This window comes from Stereum hirsutum (genome assembly GCF_000264905.1).
Source record: "Stereum hirsutum FP-91666 SS1 unplaced genomic scaffold STEHIscaffold_5, whole genome shotgun sequence".
Classification (NCBI taxonomy): Eukaryota; Fungi; Basidiomycota; class Agaricomycetes; order Russulales; family Stereaceae; genus Stereum; species Stereum hirsutum.
In genome coordinates this window covers 1,418,915-1,438,324 of record NW_006763135.1, presented here as the reverse complement: position 1 = coordinate 1,438,324, position 19,410 = coordinate 1,418,915, and the positions used below count along the sequence as shown (strand labels likewise).

The following is a 19,410-nucleotide window of genomic DNA, read 5'->3' as shown; positions in this document are numbered from 1 at the left end:
TCGGAAGAAGTGGCGTGCGGACACACATTTACATAAAACTCCGCCAATAATCGAGCACACTTCGCCGTTCGGATCTCCGACCAAGTTCGTTCAATCTGCGACAGTCCTGGTACCCACTTCGATGAGCACTTCACCTCCGGCTCTTTGAAGTATATCAACCACGACCTTGAAGATGTTTTCATCACTTGTGAACTCCTTGGCACGGCCAGCAAAGGGAATAAGAGCGACAAGTCACAAACCGCCGCTGCGTACTGCCAGTATTAACGCCAACTTGAACTTGACAGAGAAACTTGTAGTCGCCCAGTACGTATTCTTCTTTCTGGTGGGTGGTATGGACTGGTGGGCCACCACGTAGCATCGCTCTTCCAGGTGCCCTGAAGTGATTTACTGAAGTCCTGACCATGGTTGAATTACAGTTTCATGGTCGGGAACACATACGTGAGCTCCGCTCCTTATTCATCGGTGTAATGCCCCACAATGAAGTTGCCAATCGTCCCTCGTACAAGACCTACACACAAGCGGATTGGGAGGTGGACATCTCGCTGGCGAGCTTCCATGGCTTGTGAGTGGCTGGCATTTCGATTGTCCCCTCCGTCTACTCAAGGTCTGCTCTCGGCTCTAGCGATGGTTTTGCGTTGAACGTTGGCAGTGAAGATTGGCAACTCGATCGCGTGGCGGATTGTTATGCCACTGCTGAGAAACTCATGCAGCCCGACCGCGAGGCCTTCAAGCTATTCTTCAGCTTTGACATGGCGTAAGTGCACTTTTGATGTCTCGACGATGACTTTAATGTTGAGGAGGCTATCGACGTCGCCCCCATGGATGTCTTTTGTTCAGATCCATTCCAGGGCACACCGCTGACGACGTCGAGCTTCTGCGGAAGTACGTGAAGAGATTTGCAAGTCATGCCTGCCAAATGAAATATAAAGGCAAGGTATTGATTTCTACGTTTGCTGGGGATCAATGCAGGTCAGAAGGGTGTTCCACGACATTTTATAAAGCGTTGCTCACCAGTAGGATCAGGTTCGGACACGATACCATGGCAGAGGGTTGGAGTTATGTTCTCTCCGTCCTCAAACAGATCACCCCCGTATACAAGTATTATCTCGTACTTCTCGAAATCCAACTGAAATGTATCCTCGTTCATTAGATCCATTTCGTCCCCGCCTTCTTCATCGACCCCGCCACATATCACAGTCTCTCGAAGCTCGACGGAATATTCCATGTGAAGTTCTGCGCATATTGTATTCGTCGTCGCCATCTTCTGATCGTGATACTTTTAGTGGAATGGCTCATGGCCCTTACACCTATCGCCTCGTTCTCCTCCGTCGGATATTCATTGCCCTAAGCTAGATAGCGACGACTATCACCTCGCTAACCTTGGCGATCGAACTTATATGGCCGCTCTCTCACCATGGTTCTTCACAGTAAGTGGCACACTTAGTGACTGGCTGCGTAGCGACTGCTAACTGGCAAACAGCATTATGGAGAAGACTCGTGGACCAAGAACGTCTGTCTAACTGCTGCGACTTCTCTCTATGCTGTTACTAAACTGTAATGGCTGAATGCAGTGGATCTATCATTCTGACGATTGGCTACTAGTTCGCCGTTGGGAGTACATTTTGAGCCGCCGTTCGCAGATCGACATTGTCCAACTTCTGTCCTGGAACGGTGCGTTCTTTGTTCCCATTTCACGCACTTGGCTTATGTGCTGCTGTCCGGCTGACCGTGTCGGCAATGTAGATTACGGCGAATCGCACTACATGGGGCCCATCCACGGTTCTCAACCAAACAGTCAAGCCTGGGTCGACGGGTTCCCTCATACCGCATGGCTAACGCTCAACAAGCACTTCATTGATGCATTCAAGGATTCGCAGCGAGGCAGAGGTAACATGCCTCAGGTAACTGAAGACAAGATCTGGGTGTGGGGCAGGCCCCACAAGAGAGATTCCGACGCAAGAACAGACACTGTTGGCAGGCCTGCAGGCTGGGAACTCGTACGTTATTCCAATATTCCATTGTCGGCACTAGATGACGTGAACTTGACTAGACGAAGGATATGTTCTGGGTTGTCATTCTTGCGAAGGCCCCATCGGATGTCGCCCTATGGTCATTATCAGATTCAAGAGGACCACATTGGGTAAAAGTGAGGCAGGGAGTGTCGAAATTATCGTGTCCTCTAGTAGTCGGTGGGGGCATACATGCAAGAATGGATCGTGACGAGGAGCAAGTGGCAGAGATTCACACCACAGACTCGGACTTTTGCTTCACGGATCGACCGAACGTATACAACTTCAACGTATTTGTAGCCGAATCGACGTAGATGATAATCATGGCTATACGCTTGGCCGAAGGTGCAAAAGATGCATGATGCATGGGTACATTTAGCTGACACCGAGGGCCTCCAAGATAGTCCTCGCTCGTGAGTGCATTGCCTCCGATGTTGTAGAGAGAGTGGTCGAAGCTGGTTCAGTAACATTTTGAGGTGCCTCAGTAGGTGAGGTATCGACTTCCGAGGAGGTCACCGCGACTGGCATGGCGAGGCGGTCTTGGCAGGTTTTAATAAGATTCTGCGAGAGTTCTGGGGTGAGCAGATGAAGAAGGCAGCGTAGAGATAGATAGAGGAGGGATTTCGAGAATTGCACTTGCCTCCCGGACGCCACCCTGGACCTTCGCAAAATATTTGCTGAGGAGCGGCATGAACTTGTCCGGCATCTGCATAGTATGATGTAGATTAAACTGGAGCGTATGAGAAGGGAATATTGGTGGACAACGCGTACGTTACTCTCTGCCCACAAGTTTCGTAACAGCCAGTTTTGTCTTGCCTTGTTGAACTTCCAGTTTGTCTCATCGGCGAACTGAGCATAGGCATACGACAGCGCTATCATCCAGTACATAGTATCAGAACGATCACGTATTGCCTAATTGTGAATCCAGACACGATAAAAAGAACGCACCTTTGCGAGCTTGTTCGGGAAGCTCAGAATCTTCTTCGGGATTGGGGATATCCTGGGCCACACCAGTACTAGTACGCCGTTTCTTGGGTTTTTTGACGGCTTCGTCAGATTCGGGTTTCCGTTTCTTTTCATCCTTGTTTTTCTTCTTCTCCACGGAATCGGGTGAATCTACAGCCGCTGCATCTTTAGACGCAACACGATCTGCTTTCTCTTGCCTCCTTGCCTCCTTCCTCGCACGCTTCAGCTCCTTCTCGGTAGCCCTCTCATGACTCTCCCCAATGTCCTCCTCCTGAACAATATGTTCTTCGGCGTCTGACTTCACGCTCCCACTGTGTTTCTTTCCCTTCTTCTCTTTTTTGGAGAGTTCGGGCGTATCCACACCGACGGATTGTTCAGCCTGAGTGGGCTCACCAGTCTGCGCGCCAAGCTGCTTATCCTCCTGTTTGGCCCGCTTTTTGGCCTTCCTATCCTTCTCCTGTCCAGGATTTTCGGCCTCCGCATCCTTCTCTTTCTTTCTCTTCCTTTTCCTCTCCGCCTCAGGCCCTAGCCCATCCTGGTCGGACTGTGGCGTCTTGGATGACTTTTCAGTGCGAGCGTGTTTCTTCTTGTGCGTAGAGTCCTTGACACGGACTTCGGCGGTCTGTATCGTCAGCACTTCCGTAGTAGACATGTTCAAGATTCAAGCAGGTAAAGCACAGAGACGTGTATGCAAGAAAATTAGATGGTGAAAAGACTTTGTGGCACTGAGGTAACGTCGCCGCGTGTCACGGGACTCGGCACCGAAACTCGCGAGGCGGCGACCTTTGGGCAGCAAAATGCAACATCCTCCATCTCGCACGAGACAACATTTTCAGCCATTTCCTTCTCATTTGAATTACTCTAAATGAACCTAAGAGTCGACTTTGTTATTGACCTGGACGACAACAACAATTTCTTCCACCTGCAGAGTGTAAAAAAGAGTGCCCAAAACGGAGAATGCCGAAAAGAGCCCCTTCGCAATGGCTCGTCCCAAGAGGTGTGCGGAATTGCAATCCCGGACATGGGAAGGTCTTCGGCTATTTGATTCCCACGGGGGGGAGGTTGTCGTAACGTTGCCCTAAAAGGCAGCTTTGCGCAATGCGAGCGGCGGGGCAGACGCGCATGAAGTCGAGTGGCACTGCGATGTTTGTAAGTCTGGAGAGCCACTCATGAGTATTTCAGCTCATTTAACTTTTCAGAACCAATGTATTTTGATGTAAGACACCGACATTAGGGCTTATATGTTAGTGAAAACTTGGAATTTTTCGCGAAATCTCATTGGCAGATCGGACAGATCTTCCGCCAACGAGTTTCAAGTAAACTTGAAACATATAAGGTCTATTGAAGTCCTAGAAGGATATTTCTGCATGAAGCAATGGTTATATCACAGAACGGCGCGGGCCACATTGACGCTCTCGGATCGGCCACGCAGCCCAAAATGGTAATTCAGAAGGAGCCGAGGCATGTTTACGACAACCCCCCTCGTGAGAATCCTGTAGCCGAATGTCCGAGCTGTGTGCCCGATTCCAATTCCGCACACCTCTTGGCTCGTCCTCTTATTCCGCATGCATGTAAAATTGGACATGTTTGGGGAGCTTTCGATGCTTCCGGATTTGATTTTGAATTTTATTATATTTTGTCGTAGGCCGGATGAAGGCCCATGGCAGGAGCAACACTGCCCAAAGGAGTAGTGGTGCCCAAAGGACCGGTGGATCACTGTATGTAACGCGACTCAGCTCAAGCCTCTAGACATCCACGACCTTCCGTCTAATTTCACCGGTTACTCCACACGTAAGTTTCGTTCTTTCTGTCTTATTGTCTACCAGCCATTAACTTCAACCACTGGTACTCAGCTGGCCCTGCTGTCTGGACTGGGTGAAGCGGTCGAAAGAGTGGCGTGAAGTGCGAATCATGTAAGTATCATCGCATACAGAAATCTTGCGTGAGGGCTGCGGTTCAAGGTACAAGACTGTTCTTCTGAAATGCCAATGAAGCGAAGTGGATATGGCACTTCAGACTCCAGTGTTGAGTAACGAGAAATACAATGAGCAAGCGCGGGTATACCGAACAAATACAGACAGTGCAGAGAGCCTAAAATACAAGAGTACGAGCAACAAGGAACCTGTGTCTCAAATAGCGCTGACCTGGATCCCAAGCTTGTTTGCGAGCGTTTCCATGTAGACCTCTGCGGTAGCAGAATGGCGAAAGTTGAGTAAACTGTAGTAGGTAGACAGCAAGAAAGAAACAAACCTGTCTCGTGCCGTAGCTTCCAGTATTGAGCAAGCAGACCGTTGATCTCCGTTTCACTTTCTTTCAGATGTGCGGCCATCTGGCGTTCGATTTTGAATCATTCGGTCAGCTGAGACTGCAGTAGAATGACCGTGAAGAATAGAGCATACCTTGCGCTCAATATCATCCGCTTCTCCTCGTACAGCCTCGACTTGCTTATCATTATCCCTACGCTCCAACACCATTTCCTCGTATTCACGTTGTAGCCGCTCGATAGTTTGCTGGCTCGCTGTCCGTTTATCCTCGGCGTGCCTCTGAGCTCGCTCGAGCTTCTCCTGCGCATTCGACAATTGCTTGTGAACGCGCTTAGAGTTTTGACTCGCGGTCAGTGAGGTGCGGGAGGGCTAGAGAGAACGGATTGCATACCTCAATCCTAAGTTCCAATTCTGTTCGCTCAATCTTCTTCTGGTCAACGAGGTCTTTAGTCGTCGTAAGATTCTTCCTCGCGATCTCAAGCGCTTGGATATCTTTCTCCATGGTCCTCAACTGATCGAGACATGATGCGACGTCCTGAAAGTGACAGAGATCGTTTAGCGTCGACGTTCAGTTGAGTTGGGTGAAGGTGTGCAGCTATGGTTAGAGTGTTACAGGACGCTTACCTTCTCAATGGAGAGGAACGCATTATTCTTTGATCGCAGATCATTCTCCTTCGCCTGTTGTGCTGCGAGAGTTCTCTTGTCTTCGGACGCAGTCGCACCCATGGTCGTAATGGTTCGCTTAATTCGCTCAGGTGATTGCACTATCCGCTGACGCGTGCGGTTGACGGCGTCGGCCGCAAGTTTGCTTTCTTTATGAATGACTTCCTGGACCAGTACAACCGGACAAGATGTGGGAATGTGAACGTGAGTAAAAACGGCGCAGGAATAACATAGGCCGGACAGTGGACTTGCCTTCCTTCTTATGATTGCCTTCTTCTCCTCCTTTAGCGAGTTGCAGTCGCTCATAAGTGCCACCTGTATCTGCTTTTTCGAGATCATCTGGGCGCTCATTTCATCGTTTTCCTTCTCCAGAGCCTCGCACATAGGCGCGTCCTCCGCCAATTTGGCCCTGAATGACAAGAAACGCATGAAACATTAGATTCTGAACTCTGTAAACTCAAAAGGCGGTGTGTCGTCTTTACCTCGCTGCGGCCAGTTCCCGCCTTGTAATATCCAGCTGTCTCTGCACAGTGGCCCGTTCTTCTGCCAGACGTGCGGATTCGTTTCGTAGGGAGTTAATGAACGGTTGGCGTTGTTCTGTAAACTTTATGAAGTTGATAAAGGCTGAGAGGATGTTGCGGGTCCGAGAGGGATCGGGAGCGGTGAGGTCCTTTGCTGTAAAGTCCGGAAACTTGGCAGCGTCCGCCAGCCGCATTCTGCCACGATTGAGCAGTTAATAACAGGTCATGCCAGATTTGAAGTCCTCGAAAGACTGACATGTGGAATGTCATGAGATTTGCGCTCAAAGCACTCCCGTACAGGTCCTACACTCGCAATTCACGAAGATAATTGTCAGTTCTACCACATGTGCTGGTCAGAACTTCAGCATGAACGTACTGGATTGGGATCGTCGCTTTCTCTCAGTACATTCGTGACCGCCTCTTCCAGATTCTCCTGCAGTATTCCAGTGACTTGACGGACGCACGCGGCGTAAATGTAGGTGACGAAGTCGGCGGAGGGTCTTGAGAGTTGTTGTTGGGTGATGGAGATGCTCCAGTCGGCAAAGGATTCGATGATGTCAATGGGATCCATCAAAGGATACATATATTGTTGTACCAGAGTCATCTTGGTTTGCAGAATGGGTATGCAATTGAGAATAGGGTATAGTGACGGAGCGACCAGTTGAGCTGCCGCGCAACGGTCGTCGGACGTCCTCGAACGCGACTTCCTTCGGCAGACCCCGGTGGCCCTGCAGTGGCGCTTGTTCAGTTCTCAAGCGGCTAAATTTATTTGTGTCACAAAATCACTATTCCTCTACCCCGAGCATAGCGCAAGAAAACGGCTGTTTGATCATTTGCGAAGGTTCACGCTGATGTGTCGGGATATTCCATCTGGCTTTGGTATCCGCATTGGTCCCAACCATTCTGAATATGCAAACGTTGTGAGAACCTGAGTCCCTCTTCAATTTGCCTCGCAGGAATTGTCAATGAGCGGCCTGTATCTCTCCTGCGCATTAAGGAATTCATGCATTTGAGTGTGGTGTTGATGGGATCCCAGTGGGAAAAGTGGCAAGCATGAAGCGCTCAGACCATGATAACATCTTACCGCTAGACCAGCGGCATTGTCGACGGCCGCCTTAAACACCGCGATCAGGTTTGAGACGATGAAGAAGGAGTCGTAGCGGAAATACGATCTCTTGTGTCGAGATCACGGCATGTCAGGGATGTATTGGGTTCTAGTAAAACAAAGTCACTGAAAGTGTTGAAAACCGTCCTTGTAAGATTGGGTAAGTCTAAGGGAGACTTTAGCCTCCAGAACAGAGTAGATCAGACGTCCTTCGCGTCCTGACGTGCAGCGATCCTGCGCTCTATCCATTCGAAGGCACGATCTGTCGCTACTTCAACTGGGTGGTCAAACAGATACGGAAGGACGGGGACGATAGCGAGGCCGGTGAAGGTGGGACCCCAGACTCGGAGTCGAGTGTTTTTGGATTTGTCAAAGGCTTTCTTCGCCTGCTTCACTGCAGTGTGTATGGTCAAGGCAGGAAGAGCCCTATATGGATGTGCAGTCAGAAAAATCCTATGATGCGGTGATGACGTAGGCGCTTACATGGAGGCAATACTCTGGAATGCCGCTCTTTTCACAGCGACCATCCCTATGCGTGTTGGTTCTGAAAAGTGAACAGCCTCGAGAGGAGTAGGGCCTCGTCTGCGTGCCTTCCAAGACTCGTAGCTTACATCTCTGGAGAAAAGGTCGAACCGATAAGTGGCAGAGATGGCGGCAGGCAAGAAAAGGGAGCAGACCCGATGAGGTACATCCAGGAGATTCCGTACGCAGCGGAGACTAATCGAGGAGGTACGATGGGGCGGAAAGCCTCTCCGATATCACTGGTCTGAGTGTGAGTGAGATGTGAAGATCAAGGGATAATGGGAGGAATTAGTGTACGAACGTATGCGACGTATCGGTGGGTGGCCCTCAACGCGGTACGAAGCCGAGCACCGTAGGCGGCATAGCGGACCTGAAGCAGCTGGTCAGGACTTAAAACCAATGAGTATAGTTATGAGTCGTACATCGGATTCAGTACTGTCGACATTGCGATCTGCAAGGTCGTTGACTGTGTCTGTCGCAGAGTTAAAAACAGCTTCGGAGGTGGACATGACGGAGGAGGGAGAAGGGACGCCTGTGTTCGGCAGGCGGACGGAAGAGGCAGGACTTGCTCACGTGCTCGCCGTTTCGGGACGAACGTGTAGAGTCAACGGTCATTTGTGTCTCTCGTCCGCCACTGACGAACTTGCTCCCCTCCACCACCACAGAGCTGCCCTATAACACATAGGTTCCCGTCTCAACAATGGATACCCGCACCGCCTCTCCCCCGGACGCTCTTGCTGCCACCGCTGTCATTGGCGACACCCCCTTTGAAGGCCAAGAAATCATGCCAGACAAGATCAGCGCCTACTACAGTCTCGTCTTTCCCAGCTTCACCTACTACCTCCAGACACTGACCGTCACCATCGGACGTCGATGCATTCCCAACTCGACTGCCTCCTCTTCCGAACAAGCCCAGGTGGACGTTGATCTGGGTCCCTTGAAGAGCGTCTCGAGGCTTCACGCGAAGATTGAATATGAGGAGGATGAGGAACGTTTTGTTCTCGCCGTATTGGGAAGAAACGGGGCTTGGGTTGATGGCGCATGGTCTGGGAAGGGCAGCAAGGTTCCTTTGGGAGAACGGTACGTCACTATCCTCACTTGCCCAAGACTCAAGTCAACTCATTTGTGGCCATAACGCCAGGTCTCAGATACAGATAGCATCCCGCACATTCCACTTTGTGCTCCCGCCGCCACCGATACCGGAAGACTCTCCCTCACCGTCATCTCATGCATCTTCCTTCAACCGTCCACGCTCGCCATCCGTGGACATCACTTCATTCTCGCCACCTTCCTCCATTCCCTCCGTGTCACCTCCTCCAGTACACGACACGCCCGCTTCACCAATCAAAGCTCCGCCCATACCAGATCCTCCTCAACTCCCTAATTCGAACATCATTGGCAAGTCGAAGCAGGCATCTAAGAAACGCAAGGCCTCAGATGCAGATGTCTCTCCACCCCGTCCAAAACCCGAGGTTATGCCACCAAAGCCGCAATTCACTTACGCTCAGCTCTGTTATCGTGCTATCAAGACTCTTGGTGGCAAGGGAACACTGCAAGACATTCTCAGTTGGATCAAGGACCACTACGATTGGTATCGGTTCAACGAAGATAAAGCCTGGGAGGTGCGTTGTTCATCACATGTTTACCGTTTCCCGATGTAATGATTTTTTTCTCTCGCATATAGAAATCCGTCCGACACAACCTGTCTTCGAATCGCGCGTTTACGAAGCAGGAGCGGTCTGCTGGAGAACGGGGCAAAGGCTACTATTGGACAGTGTCAGAGGATTGCGAACGCTTATTCGAGGAGCAAGAGGCTCGGGCACTTGCGGGAAACTCTGGCACGTCCTCTACAGCCGGGAAAACCAGCGGGAAGAAACCCAAGGGCGGAGCTTCGAACCTCGAGCCTGCTTTGAAGCGGAGTGTTAAGGGTGATTTGAAGGGTGCACCTCTCCCCCCGCCTTTAACTTCGACGCCCCTAGCGTTCAGACCTGCTCCTTCTCAGATACCCCCTATCGTGAAGACGGAACCCGTGGTCAAGACAGAACCCATCAGTGTGCCACCCAATCTGTCCTCAGCGCCACAGGCACCGCCAGCGGCGAACTCTGCGTCCGCATCCACATCGGAATCATTGTCAACGGCAGCTTCTTCACCGCCGCCTGCTGTTCCGCACACCCTCTCGACGGCAGCAGCAGCAGCAGCAGCAACTGTTTCTTCGAACAATGCCTCACCATCGACAAATTCATCTTCTGCCACCGGGATCCCGCCCATTCCCGCTTCTGTCATTCTTCCCATCGTCGTCGGCCCGGTTCCCGGAACGACTGGCGGCTCTTCGACTTCAGGCTCATTGTCGGCACATCTTACCACTCCTCCGATTGTCCTTCACGAGAATCAGCTCTACCTCGATCCGACCATTTTCGCTCATCTTACACCCCAGCAGCTGAAAGAGCTCGAAGCACTGGGCGCTCAGAAGGCTCTGGATATATTGCACAGGCACATCGTGCAGTATTTGAAGGAGAAGATCAAGTCGAAGGATGGGAAGGTCAAGGGCAAGGGCAAGGCAAGCAAGCGCGCGGCAGGCCAGAATGGCGCTGGTGTGAAAACCGTCAAGGAGGGCGTAGAAGCTTCCAGCGGGCCCGGTGATACGAAAGTGGGCGTGAAACGGGAACGGGACAAAGACAGGATACCGATGTCAGGCCCTTTTACAACTGTACCTTTGCCTATGCGCAGACCCCCTCAGTACATTCCTGCTCAAGCATCCGGTACACCAGCCGCTGCTCAGGTGCCCGTGGACCCAGCACCACCAAGCCCCCTTCTTGTTGTGGACGATGATCCCGAACCTTCAGACGGTCCAGCGGCGAAACGAAGGAGACTGGAGGTAGAAACTCAGGCGACCCCTGTATCGGTCGGCGTTTGAGTTATGGTGCGGCCTGCTCCGTCTCGACCTGTCCTGCCCTATCTACTCTCAGATTAGTTGTACGTTCGTTCTGGATGTGCCTTCTTACGCGACCTATTCTTTCCTACTCGGCTCACGTCTTTTGACTCTGGATTCTTGTCTTCACAGACGCGGTACTACTTACACGTTTCTCCTTCTTATTCTTTAGCCCCTTCTCATCCCACTACTTTTCCATCTCTGACATTGTCATTCTAGTGCGTTATAGCATCCTAGTCGCCGAATTGTGCCATCTCAGGCCCGTTCGCGTTCTTGTCATTATACAGCGTTTTGTCCCTAGCCATGTGGCGTAAGGACGGTTCTATTTGTGAGGCGTGTCAGGCGGACTGATCGGAAAGTTTCAAGACGTCTGCGACTTGACTTGCTCCAGAATACATTCGGTTCGTATAGTAAAAGCTCTGTCGATTTTACCCTTGGACTAGCCGACGGCGCATCAGGACTGCCAGCGAAACACGGAACATATGGATACTTTGACTACACCCGCAGAACTTTTCATGAGTAATCTATTCTATGTCTTCATGTTACTGATGAGATTGTTTTGTGAAATATGACCCGCGACCGAGCGCCTCCAGGGAGACTTCCAGACTTTCGTTGACCCTCGTGTTGTTTGTCTACCCTTACCATATCTTATTTTGTTCGGACCAGTGAAAATGCCATCCCGAAGTGCTTCCCGCGTATAGCGCCTGTTCAAACAACTATTCATGCCCTCCTTGCAGTTTCATAGACAACGCGCCTCCCTGATGAGCGGGTTGAAGGTCTCCGGTTTCGAAGCTCGAAGGTTTTGGTTGAGCTTCGGGGTGAAACGATGCCAAGCCGAGTGTCATCTGGATGGTTCTATGGTCATTGTAGTAAGCCAACGCTAAGCTCGGGATTTTCAGACTTTCAGCATTTGATGGCTCGTCATGATCATCTAGGTTGGGAGTGACGCCTAGTAGCTCCCATGGTCTCTCCTCCTGGGTACGAACCAGTTATTCTCCACGCATTCGCTCCTCTCGTTGCTGTTGGATCCACTTGTTTTGAGTAATGTACTCGGACAAATCTACGGTTCATATACTCACTGTGCTATAACAGAATTCTATCTCTTGTCCCATCTACGGCCTCTTCTCGTGACAGACGCCTTCAGGGTCCTTCAGTGGTGACGAGACAGCCCGGTAAATCTGGCCTTTAACTATTACTCGTGCCCTGGCTGCGGCTACTACGACCTGGGTGAGCCCTTTAATCAATCTAGACTAGCAAGCTTCAAAGGTGGCTCCTCATCATACCGCTCTGTAGACCTTTCTCCGGCCGTTTTTACCGAATTTGAACCCGAGAGCGTTGGGGTACTCAACGGTATCACCTGGCACTTCAACGCCTGAGCTACGCCTGTCTACAAGTAGGAGACATAGAGGACCTGATCTTCTGTCATTCTTCAATTTCTTTCCTTACTACAATGTAGTCTTTGCGGGAGAACTTGTTTCTAGTGAAGTATCGTGCTTGGGTCTAGTGTATGTCTTATCTGGGTTTTACGGACCTTTTTACGTGGTCGAATCTCATCAATGTATGGTCATCCTTGACAAGGTGCAATATCGATATTGACCCTTTCTGTTTGCGTTCTGTGGCGCTCGCGATCGCTGTGGCGTAAGGTTGAACCTACTGAAGATTCCGGAAGATCCCGAAGTGTGGCGCGCAAGGACCAAGGCTGAGTGCTGGCAATAAGCCTCGTTCAAAGTTGAAGCTCAAGTGGACCGTCGAATAACTACTGAACAAGAGTCTAAGAGCATTTGTTGTGGGCTCAAGGCCCGCGCTTGAGATGCCGTGCGAGTTATCGAGCTGTTTTTCGGCATCTCCACGAAAAGCGCTCTTGAGCTCCCATCAAACGCTCTTCGAAAGTTATCGAATAGTCGTTTGCTGATGTCGTCGACCTCAACTTTGAACGAGGCTAATATAAACGATGAATTCTGGGAGATTAGCGCGCTACATTATAAACTACCATAGAAGGCCAGATGGCAGATGTCGTTTACAATCAGATACATTTAGAGACTTCTACCGGCTATAACAACACTATCGACTGCAACAATGCGATAAGTTACATGTCACGAACAAACTCTTGAAGATGAATACAACTCCTACAATTTGATGCTCTGACTATACTACTATTGGGGACAACTTTTGGTAATTGAAGAACGTGAAAGCAAAGGAACTCTGTGGAAGAATGACGAAGATAGCGCAGATAAAAAAGGCCGAGATACAAGCAGAGCCGGGATCAGATGCTCTGACGGCCGAGTGCGAGGGGTATGCTGCTGATAGAATCCGGGGGAATGACGCCGACTTCGGTAACAACAGCGGTGATACTTGAGGGTGGGGTGAGGTCGTATAGTGGGTTGAGAATTTCAAGGTTCGGCCTGTTGTGAAGGACGAGGGCCTCGGGCGATTTGTTAAGGGGAAAAGAGGAAAAGATGTCGCTAACTGGAGCTATCGAGGACGGATGAATGTATGAGATTAATTATATGTTTGCGCGGAGATAGTCGGGAGCGACCATACCAAGCTCGTTCTTCGTGAAACTGTCCAATTGCACACCCTCACTGAATTTGTACGTCTCGCAGCACACAACGACCGGGACGGAGTGTTGTTTGGCCATCATAGCGACCAGCGCGGTCCCGGCTCGCGAGTACACGGCTCCGTTTGAATTTATTGAATGCGCACCGACGAATACCGTGGAAACTTCCGTGATGATGGAGCCCAGCGAGGGAAGGAGAACATAAGAGCAAGGAAGGCCAGCAGAAGCGAGTACCGATAGTAGACGTTTGCCTGACGTGTTGCGTGAGTGGGATCCCATAGAGAGAGAAGCGACGTTGCATACCTTCCAGCATAGGTCTTGAATCGACCACGACGACAGAGAACTGCGTTCCCTCCGACCAAGCTTCCAGGAGCACTTTCTCAACAACTGATGAGCTGTTCAAAACCGATACGTTAGCGTGGTATGAACAGGCGCGCGCTCGCAAGACGTACCGTGCGTAAGTTAATATAACATCTCCGTTGTGGATTTTCTTCACAGCAGTTTCCTGGATTACTTGATCTGCGATAATGATTCGATCCCTGATGTAGTTGTCGATCCATAGGCAAATTTCGTCTTTAGCCTGTACGTGAGCGACATCAGTCAACGATGATAGAGGATGATAATCTACGATCACGAGTACATACATCTTGCTCTGGAAGGTCTATGTCCGACCCGCTGATCTCTAACTTCAGTTGTCGGATAGCATTGCCCATAGTGACCGACATAGGTCGAGCAGAAACTAGATGACTGATTTGTGCAGACAAATGCGTCATGAGATGCCGCGAGAGTGTGTTGTTTTGTGGCGTAACGTAGTCTTGTACGACCTAATTCAGAAAGAAGTGGTCAGCTATGATCGTCCAAGTGAGCTGAAAAAAAAAAAGACGAAAGACGCTGACCTCTTTGAAGGCAGAGAGCGTCGCTATACACCTTGCATTTGCGCCACAAATCTTAAACTCCGCGAACTTGAGGCCGAGTCTCGCGATGGCAGGATGTATATCGCCTTTTGGCACATGCGACTGAGTCTTTTGAAGCGCAAAGTGTGAAAAGATCCGTAGACCGCGCGAGCGCCCTATAGCGATTTCCGACCCAGCTGCCGCTGCCTTTGAAGACTCTCCCTTCCCAATTTTACCAGTTGTGGCGGCCGTAACAACTACGCCACCCTTCGTAGATCCTACACCCTCTCCCCTACCACCCTTCTTCTGCTGCGCTGTACTGGAATTTGATAGTTGTTGTTGTGCCTGTTTTACCCCTGTAGTCTTCCCTCCACCTCCCTGCTGGCTTCCTCCGCCGGCAGCAGTCTTCGCCGCTTTTGCTGCTCGCTGAGCTTCCTGCATTTCCCTTCGTTCGGCTTTGGTCATTTGCTTTTGCGATTTATTGGCGGGTGGAGGATGGGAGAGATTATGTTGAGAGATGGGTTTAGACATGGAGGGCTCGCCAGAAATTTCTGCGCCATTTAGTCCGCTCGATCCATTCATACCGTTCGTGTGCGAATGTGAGGTAGGGGGTGTGTGGAGTGGTGACGAGACGGGTGCGAGCAACATTCTAGATCGGTATAAGAAACAGAGATCGCGACATAGAAGCCATTGACCGACTTACTTTGAGTCGGCGTACCTCGAAGAGCTGAGATGTTGACAAGAAATGCTTGACTTTCTGTTCCGGCTTTCGAGTCACTTACAGCAGTTACCATACTCGGACGGAACTCTCACGTGGCTGGACGCATCACGTCAGATTTCCCGCTTGCCTCAGTCCGAGCCTTGCGCTTGAACACCCATCGTCTCTCAACTTCTTTCTTCATTCTTTGACAATCGAGCGTTTTAAAAGTCTACTTATTTGGCGCTGCTTTCTGCTGTGTATTAATCTGCATAACTCTCTGTAATTCATCATGGTGCGTTTCCAATTGATGCGCTTTCGAGTCTCGTTGCTGAGCCTACATTTTACAGGGCGTTCCCGCACTCTTTAGATGGCTGAGCAAAAAATATCCCAAAATTGGTCTGTTTAAAGCCCTCAATACAGTTTTCATATGGACTCATGAAACTTGTACTCTAGTTCTCCCGGTAGCTGAGGAAGACGACGAGAAAATAATGGACGAAGACGGGAATGAGGTCTCAGTGCCTGTCGACATCACGAAACCGAATCCCAACAAGGAGGAGTACGACAACCTATACCTTGATATGAACGGAATTGTACGTGCTATTTGTCTCCACGGATGCTAGTTCTGACATTTCAGCGCTTGTCCCCAGGTTCACCCATGCACGCATCCGGAGGGCAAGGTTTGTGCGCGCAGCTCTGTTCTTCCTCGGTCCATGCCAACATATATGTTACTTTCGTCTAGCCTGCTCCGGAGACTGAGGCCGAGATGATGGTAGAGGTGTTCAAGTACACAGAACGTGTCGTAAACATGGTCCGACCACGCAAAATCTTGTTCATGGCAATTGGTACGGTCTCAAGCTCTCCCCCGCATCCTTGTTATCATCATAACGGTTAATGTACTATCAGATGGTGTCGCCCCTCGTGCGAAGATGAACCAGCAAAGGTCGAGACGATTCCGCTCTGCGCAGGAGGCTAAAGACAAAGATGATGCTCGGAAGGAATCCATCGCTATATGGGAGTGTGAGTCGTCTATTTTTTGCAACAACAAAAAAGCGCCCCTAGTTGTTTTAGACATATATTGACGCATTTATTGACCTTTGAAGCGATGGGCAAGACTTTGAGCGAAGAAGAGAAGAACAAGAAATCCTGGGATTCCAATGCCATCACGCCCGGTACACCGTTCATGGACTTCCTTGCGACATCCTTGCGTTACTGGGTCGTTCAGAAGATGAATAATGATCCTGGGTGGAAGCAGGCGAGTCTGAAAACTTGGCGCGTTAGATATGAGTCTGATTTCTGTTGTTTAGCTGGAAGTCATCATCTCCGATGCTAGTGTTCCCGGTGAAGGTGAACACAAGATTATGGACTACATCAGGCGGCAACGGTCTCATGCGGGCCACGATCCGAACACTCGTCACGTCATCTATGGACTGGTACGCTGTCACTCGTCTACACAGCGACACAATCTAACTGCAGCCTCTATTCAGGATGCGGACTTGATTATGCTCGCCCTGGCTACTCACGAACCTTATTTCAAAGTCCTCCGCGAGGACGTATTCTCACAAGCAAACAGTCAAGCGTGTCGCATCTGCGGCGAAGACGGTCATTATGCGGCTCAGTGTCCTGGACCCAAGCCAGGCGCTGTCGCAAAGAAGGCCCCGGAGAAGAAGCCTTTCATCTTCCTCGACGTCGCTATTTTGCGCGAATACCTAGAAGTAGAGTTGAACGTCCCCCAGGTGCCATTTCCATTCAACTTGGAAATGGCGATCGATGATTGGGTACTTCTGATTTTCTTTGTCGGAAACGACTTCCTGCCCCATCTGCCTTCTTTGGAAATTCGTGAAGGGGCAATCGACACTCTTTTGGAGATTTGGAAGGATGAGTTACCCAGGATGGGTGGATATGTCACCAATCACGGAGAACTCGTTCTGTCTCGCGCTGAGATCATACTCGAAGCGTTGGCAAGACGAGAGGATGGAATTTTCCGCCGCCGCCGTGAAGGTAAGCACATCACTCACTGTCCTACAGGCATCTGATCTAATGTCCGTCTTGGATACGTTAGCGGAGCAGCGTCAGAAGTCCAACAATGAGGAGCGCGAACGACAGAAACAAGCCACGAAACGGGCAAAGATCGTACATGTTGGAACCGAAGGACCATCCCCCAACCTACAGCTGACCAGTAACCCGAACTCCGTCGTACTTTCTGAAGATTTTGCTGCGAAGGCTGATTCCATTGGCCTTGGCGGCCCAAAGACTGAGGAAGCGGCCCGCAATGTATCAAGCGCAGCTCAGGCATTAGCTGGCTCGGCTAGCGATGTCGTTGCTAATCGTGCAGCCATTCGGCTGGCTAACATGAGCGCCGCTGAGACATTGAAGGCCGAAATGGCCAACTTGATGCCTGCAAAACGTCCTTCGTTGCCGGCAAAGCCTGCGGTTGCTCTCCCTTCTCTCCCCGCGCCTGTCACGAAATCTGAACCTGTCGCTGATTCACTGCCTCTCGTGAAACTGGAGCCAGTCCAGGGCGACGTGTCTGGTCTCGGAGGCGCGCAACCTATGTCCGTCGATGACGCTGGTTCGGAGCACACTGGAACGGATACTCCTATGGATCAAGACGATCTGTCTGTTGTGGGTAAGAAACGCTCTTTCGAAGAGGTACAACAGGATCAAACACAAGCTACCGACGATATCATCGACGAGGACATCGCGAATGCGGACGATGAGCCGGACAATCCAGAGGACGCTGAGGTGGCGAAGAAGGCTTTGGCCCTAAAAGTGAACAATGATGGTACGGTCGAGCAGGAGGACACTGTAAAGTGAGTCATGCTGTGCCTATCTACCACTGTCGTCATCGTCTGAACATTGCCTTGTAGGCTCTGGGAACCCGGGTATAAGGAGCGTTATTATCTCCAAAAGTTCGGTGTCGACCGGTCGGACTTAGAGTTTAGGAAAAAGTGCGTCCCAGCTCGACATCTTCCTGTCTAAATCACGACTGACTTTCGCGGTTTTCCAGGGTGACATATTGCTACGTCCAAGGACTGGCATGGGTTTTGTGTTACTATTACCAAGGGGTGAGCTCCTCAACACCCCCCTCCCCGGTATGATCGGTACTGAGATAAAATCGTCAGACGCCCTCGTGGCAGTGGTACTATCCTTTCCACTTCGCGCCATTCGCGGCCGATTTCGAGGATGTCGCATCCATGACCATCACCTTCGATAAAGGTCAACCGTTCAAGCCATACGAACAACTCATGGGAGTGTTCCCTACCTCAAGGTACGGATTCATCGTACTACAAATAGCTTAAAGACTAATTCTTGTCAACGTAACAGTCGGAAGCACATTCCTTCGGTCTTCCATCCATTAATGACTGAAGAGGACTCTCCCATCATCGACTTCTACCCTCTCACCTTCGACATTGACATGAACGGCAAGCGGATGGCCTGGCAAGGTGTTGCTCTCTTACCTTTCATCGACCAAGCTCGATTGTTGGACGCCATGGCGTTGCACTATCCCAAGCTCAGTGAAGACGAGGTACGTCGTAATCAGTGGGGCCATGATGTCCTCTTTACGTCGGAAGAGCATCCTCTCTACCCATTCTTGGAGACCTTGTATGGGAAGAAGAAATCACAGGAGGTGAGTTCGAGTCAGTGAAAGCCCATTGCTTAGTGCTGACAACTCACCCTTCTCTTTTTCAGCCAATCCCTTTGAATCCCAGCACGAGCAAGGGTATGAGCGGCTTCGTCCTACCAAATCCTGACTGTATCCCGGGGTCGACGTACACCAGCCCGCTGAGTTCCGAGAATCTGCCTGATATTCCTCATGACCGTACTCTGTCTGCCCTGTACATCTTCCCCTCGCAAGCAACCCCACATCGCTCTGTTATGCTCTCTGGTGCCCGACGACCTCCACGAGTTCTTACGTCTCACGATCTTGAGCTCACCAGAAGAGGCGGCCGTGGCCGTGGCCGGGGAGGTCCCCGAAACGACTTTGGTGGCCATGCTTCAACATTTGCCAGCCAGGCGCACTACGGCTCTATGCCATCTTCGTACAGTGCGGCTAGACAACAAGGAGCACGTGGCGGAGGTGGTGGCGGCTCCTACTCTCGAGGGCCATCTACGTACCAACAAGGTCCTCCTTCATACACTCCCCGACCCTCCGGCGGCTACCCTTTGCCTCAGAGCTACGGAAACCGTGGCGGTTACGGAAACTACGACTCTCGACCACCTGCGTCGACCTACAATGGAGGCTATCAAAATGCTCGAGGAGGCAGGGGAGGCTCTTCGTAC

At 50.8% G+C, this 19,410-nt stretch overlaps 6 protein-coding genes across 6 annotated transcripts; 2 read left to right on the top strand and 4 right to left on the bottom strand.

The window, feature by feature from the left end:
• Window positions 1–467: 467 nt before the first annotated feature.
• Window positions 468–2,323, top strand: STEHIDRAFT_55322 (glycoside hydrolase; the record flags this gene model as incomplete). Its single annotated transcript, XM_007302325.1, has 10 exons — window positions 468–562; window positions 623–754; window positions 838–969; window positions 1,024–1,090; window positions 1,151–1,225; window positions 1,284–1,427; window positions 1,481–1,510; window positions 1,572–1,671; window positions 1,744–1,997; window positions 2,051–2,323. 10 exons carry the CDS (start codon window positions 468–470, stop codon window positions 2,321–2,323), a joined length of 1,302 nt encoding a protein of 433 aa, XP_007302387.1.
• Window positions 2,324–2,384: 61 nt separating this feature from the next.
• STEHIDRAFT_138598 (uncharacterized protein) lies at window positions 2,385–3,650 on the bottom strand (the record flags this gene model as incomplete). Its single annotated transcript, XM_007302784.1, has 4 exons — window positions 2,958–3,650; window positions 2,781–2,881; window positions 2,646–2,715; window positions 2,385–2,581 (listed from the first exon to the last, which is right to left on the bottom strand). Exons 1-4 carry the CDS (start codon window positions 3,625–3,627, stop codon window positions 2,385–2,387), a joined length of 1,038 nt encoding a protein of 345 aa, XP_007302846.1. The 5' UTR covers window positions 3,628–3,650.
• A 1,454-nt stretch (window positions 3,651–5,104) lies between these two features.
• On the bottom strand, window positions 5,105–7,006 carry STEHIDRAFT_54114 (uncharacterized protein; the record flags this gene model as incomplete). The annotated part of the gene is made up of 9 exons (XM_007302243.1): window positions 5,105–5,160; window positions 5,226–5,304; window positions 5,375–5,569; window positions 5,631–5,774; window positions 5,864–6,063; window positions 6,151–6,311; window positions 6,385–6,618; window positions 6,680–6,726; window positions 6,800–7,006. The coding sequence occupies 9 exons, from the start codon at window positions 7,004–7,006 to the stop codon at window positions 5,105–5,107; spliced, it is 1,323 nt and encodes a 440-aa protein (XP_007302305.1).
• A 598-nt stretch (window positions 7,007–7,604) lies between these two features.
• STEHIDRAFT_95178 (uncharacterized protein) lies at window positions 7,605–8,562 on the bottom strand (the record flags this gene model as incomplete). The annotated part of the gene is made up of 5 exons (XM_007302783.1): window positions 7,605–7,954; window positions 8,012–8,143; window positions 8,206–8,294; window positions 8,352–8,420; window positions 8,473–8,562. The coding sequence occupies 5 exons, from the start codon at window positions 8,557–8,559 to the stop codon at window positions 7,729–7,731; spliced, it is 603 nt and encodes a 200-aa protein (XP_007302845.1). The 3' UTR covers window positions 7,605–7,728.
• A 126-nt stretch (window positions 8,563–8,688) lies between these two features.
• On the top strand, window positions 8,689–11,160 carry STEHIDRAFT_146251 (uncharacterized protein). The gene is made up of 3 exons (XM_007302782.1): window positions 8,689–9,130; window positions 9,192–9,672; window positions 9,735–11,160. The coding sequence occupies exons 1-3, from the start codon at window positions 8,751–8,753 to the stop codon at window positions 10,962–10,964; spliced, it is 2,091 nt and encodes a 696-aa protein (XP_007302844.1). The 5' UTR covers window positions 8,689–8,750; the 3' UTR covers window positions 10,965–11,160.
• Window positions 11,161–13,242: 2,082 nt separating this feature from the next.
• On the bottom strand, window positions 13,243–14,960 carry STEHIDRAFT_109980 (IF-2B-domain-containing protein; the record flags this gene model as incomplete). Its single annotated transcript, XM_007302781.1, has 6 exons — window positions 13,243–13,451; window positions 13,521–13,787; window positions 13,840–13,931; window positions 13,989–14,116; window positions 14,181–14,360; window positions 14,433–14,960. The coding sequence occupies 6 exons, from the start codon at window positions 14,958–14,960 to the stop codon at window positions 13,243–13,245; spliced, it is 1,404 nt and encodes a 467-aa protein (XP_007302843.1).
• Window positions 14,961–19,410: the final 4,450 nt, after the last annotated feature.

Excerpts from the sequence above, each read along its gene's own strand:
- STEHIDRAFT_146251 (XM_007302782.1), top strand. The coding sequence starts at position 8,751 with ATGGATACCCGCACCGCCTCTCCCCCGGACGCTCTTGCTGCCACCGCT. Across the intron at positions 9,131-9,191 it reads AAGGTTCCTTTGGGAGAACG|GTCTCAGATACAGATAGCAT; the intron begins GTACGTCACTAT and ends CCATAACGCCAG. Across the intron at positions 9,673-9,734 it reads ACGAAGATAAAGCCTGGGAG|AAATCCGTCCGACACAACCT; the intron begins GTGCGTTGTTCA and ends TCTCGCATATAG.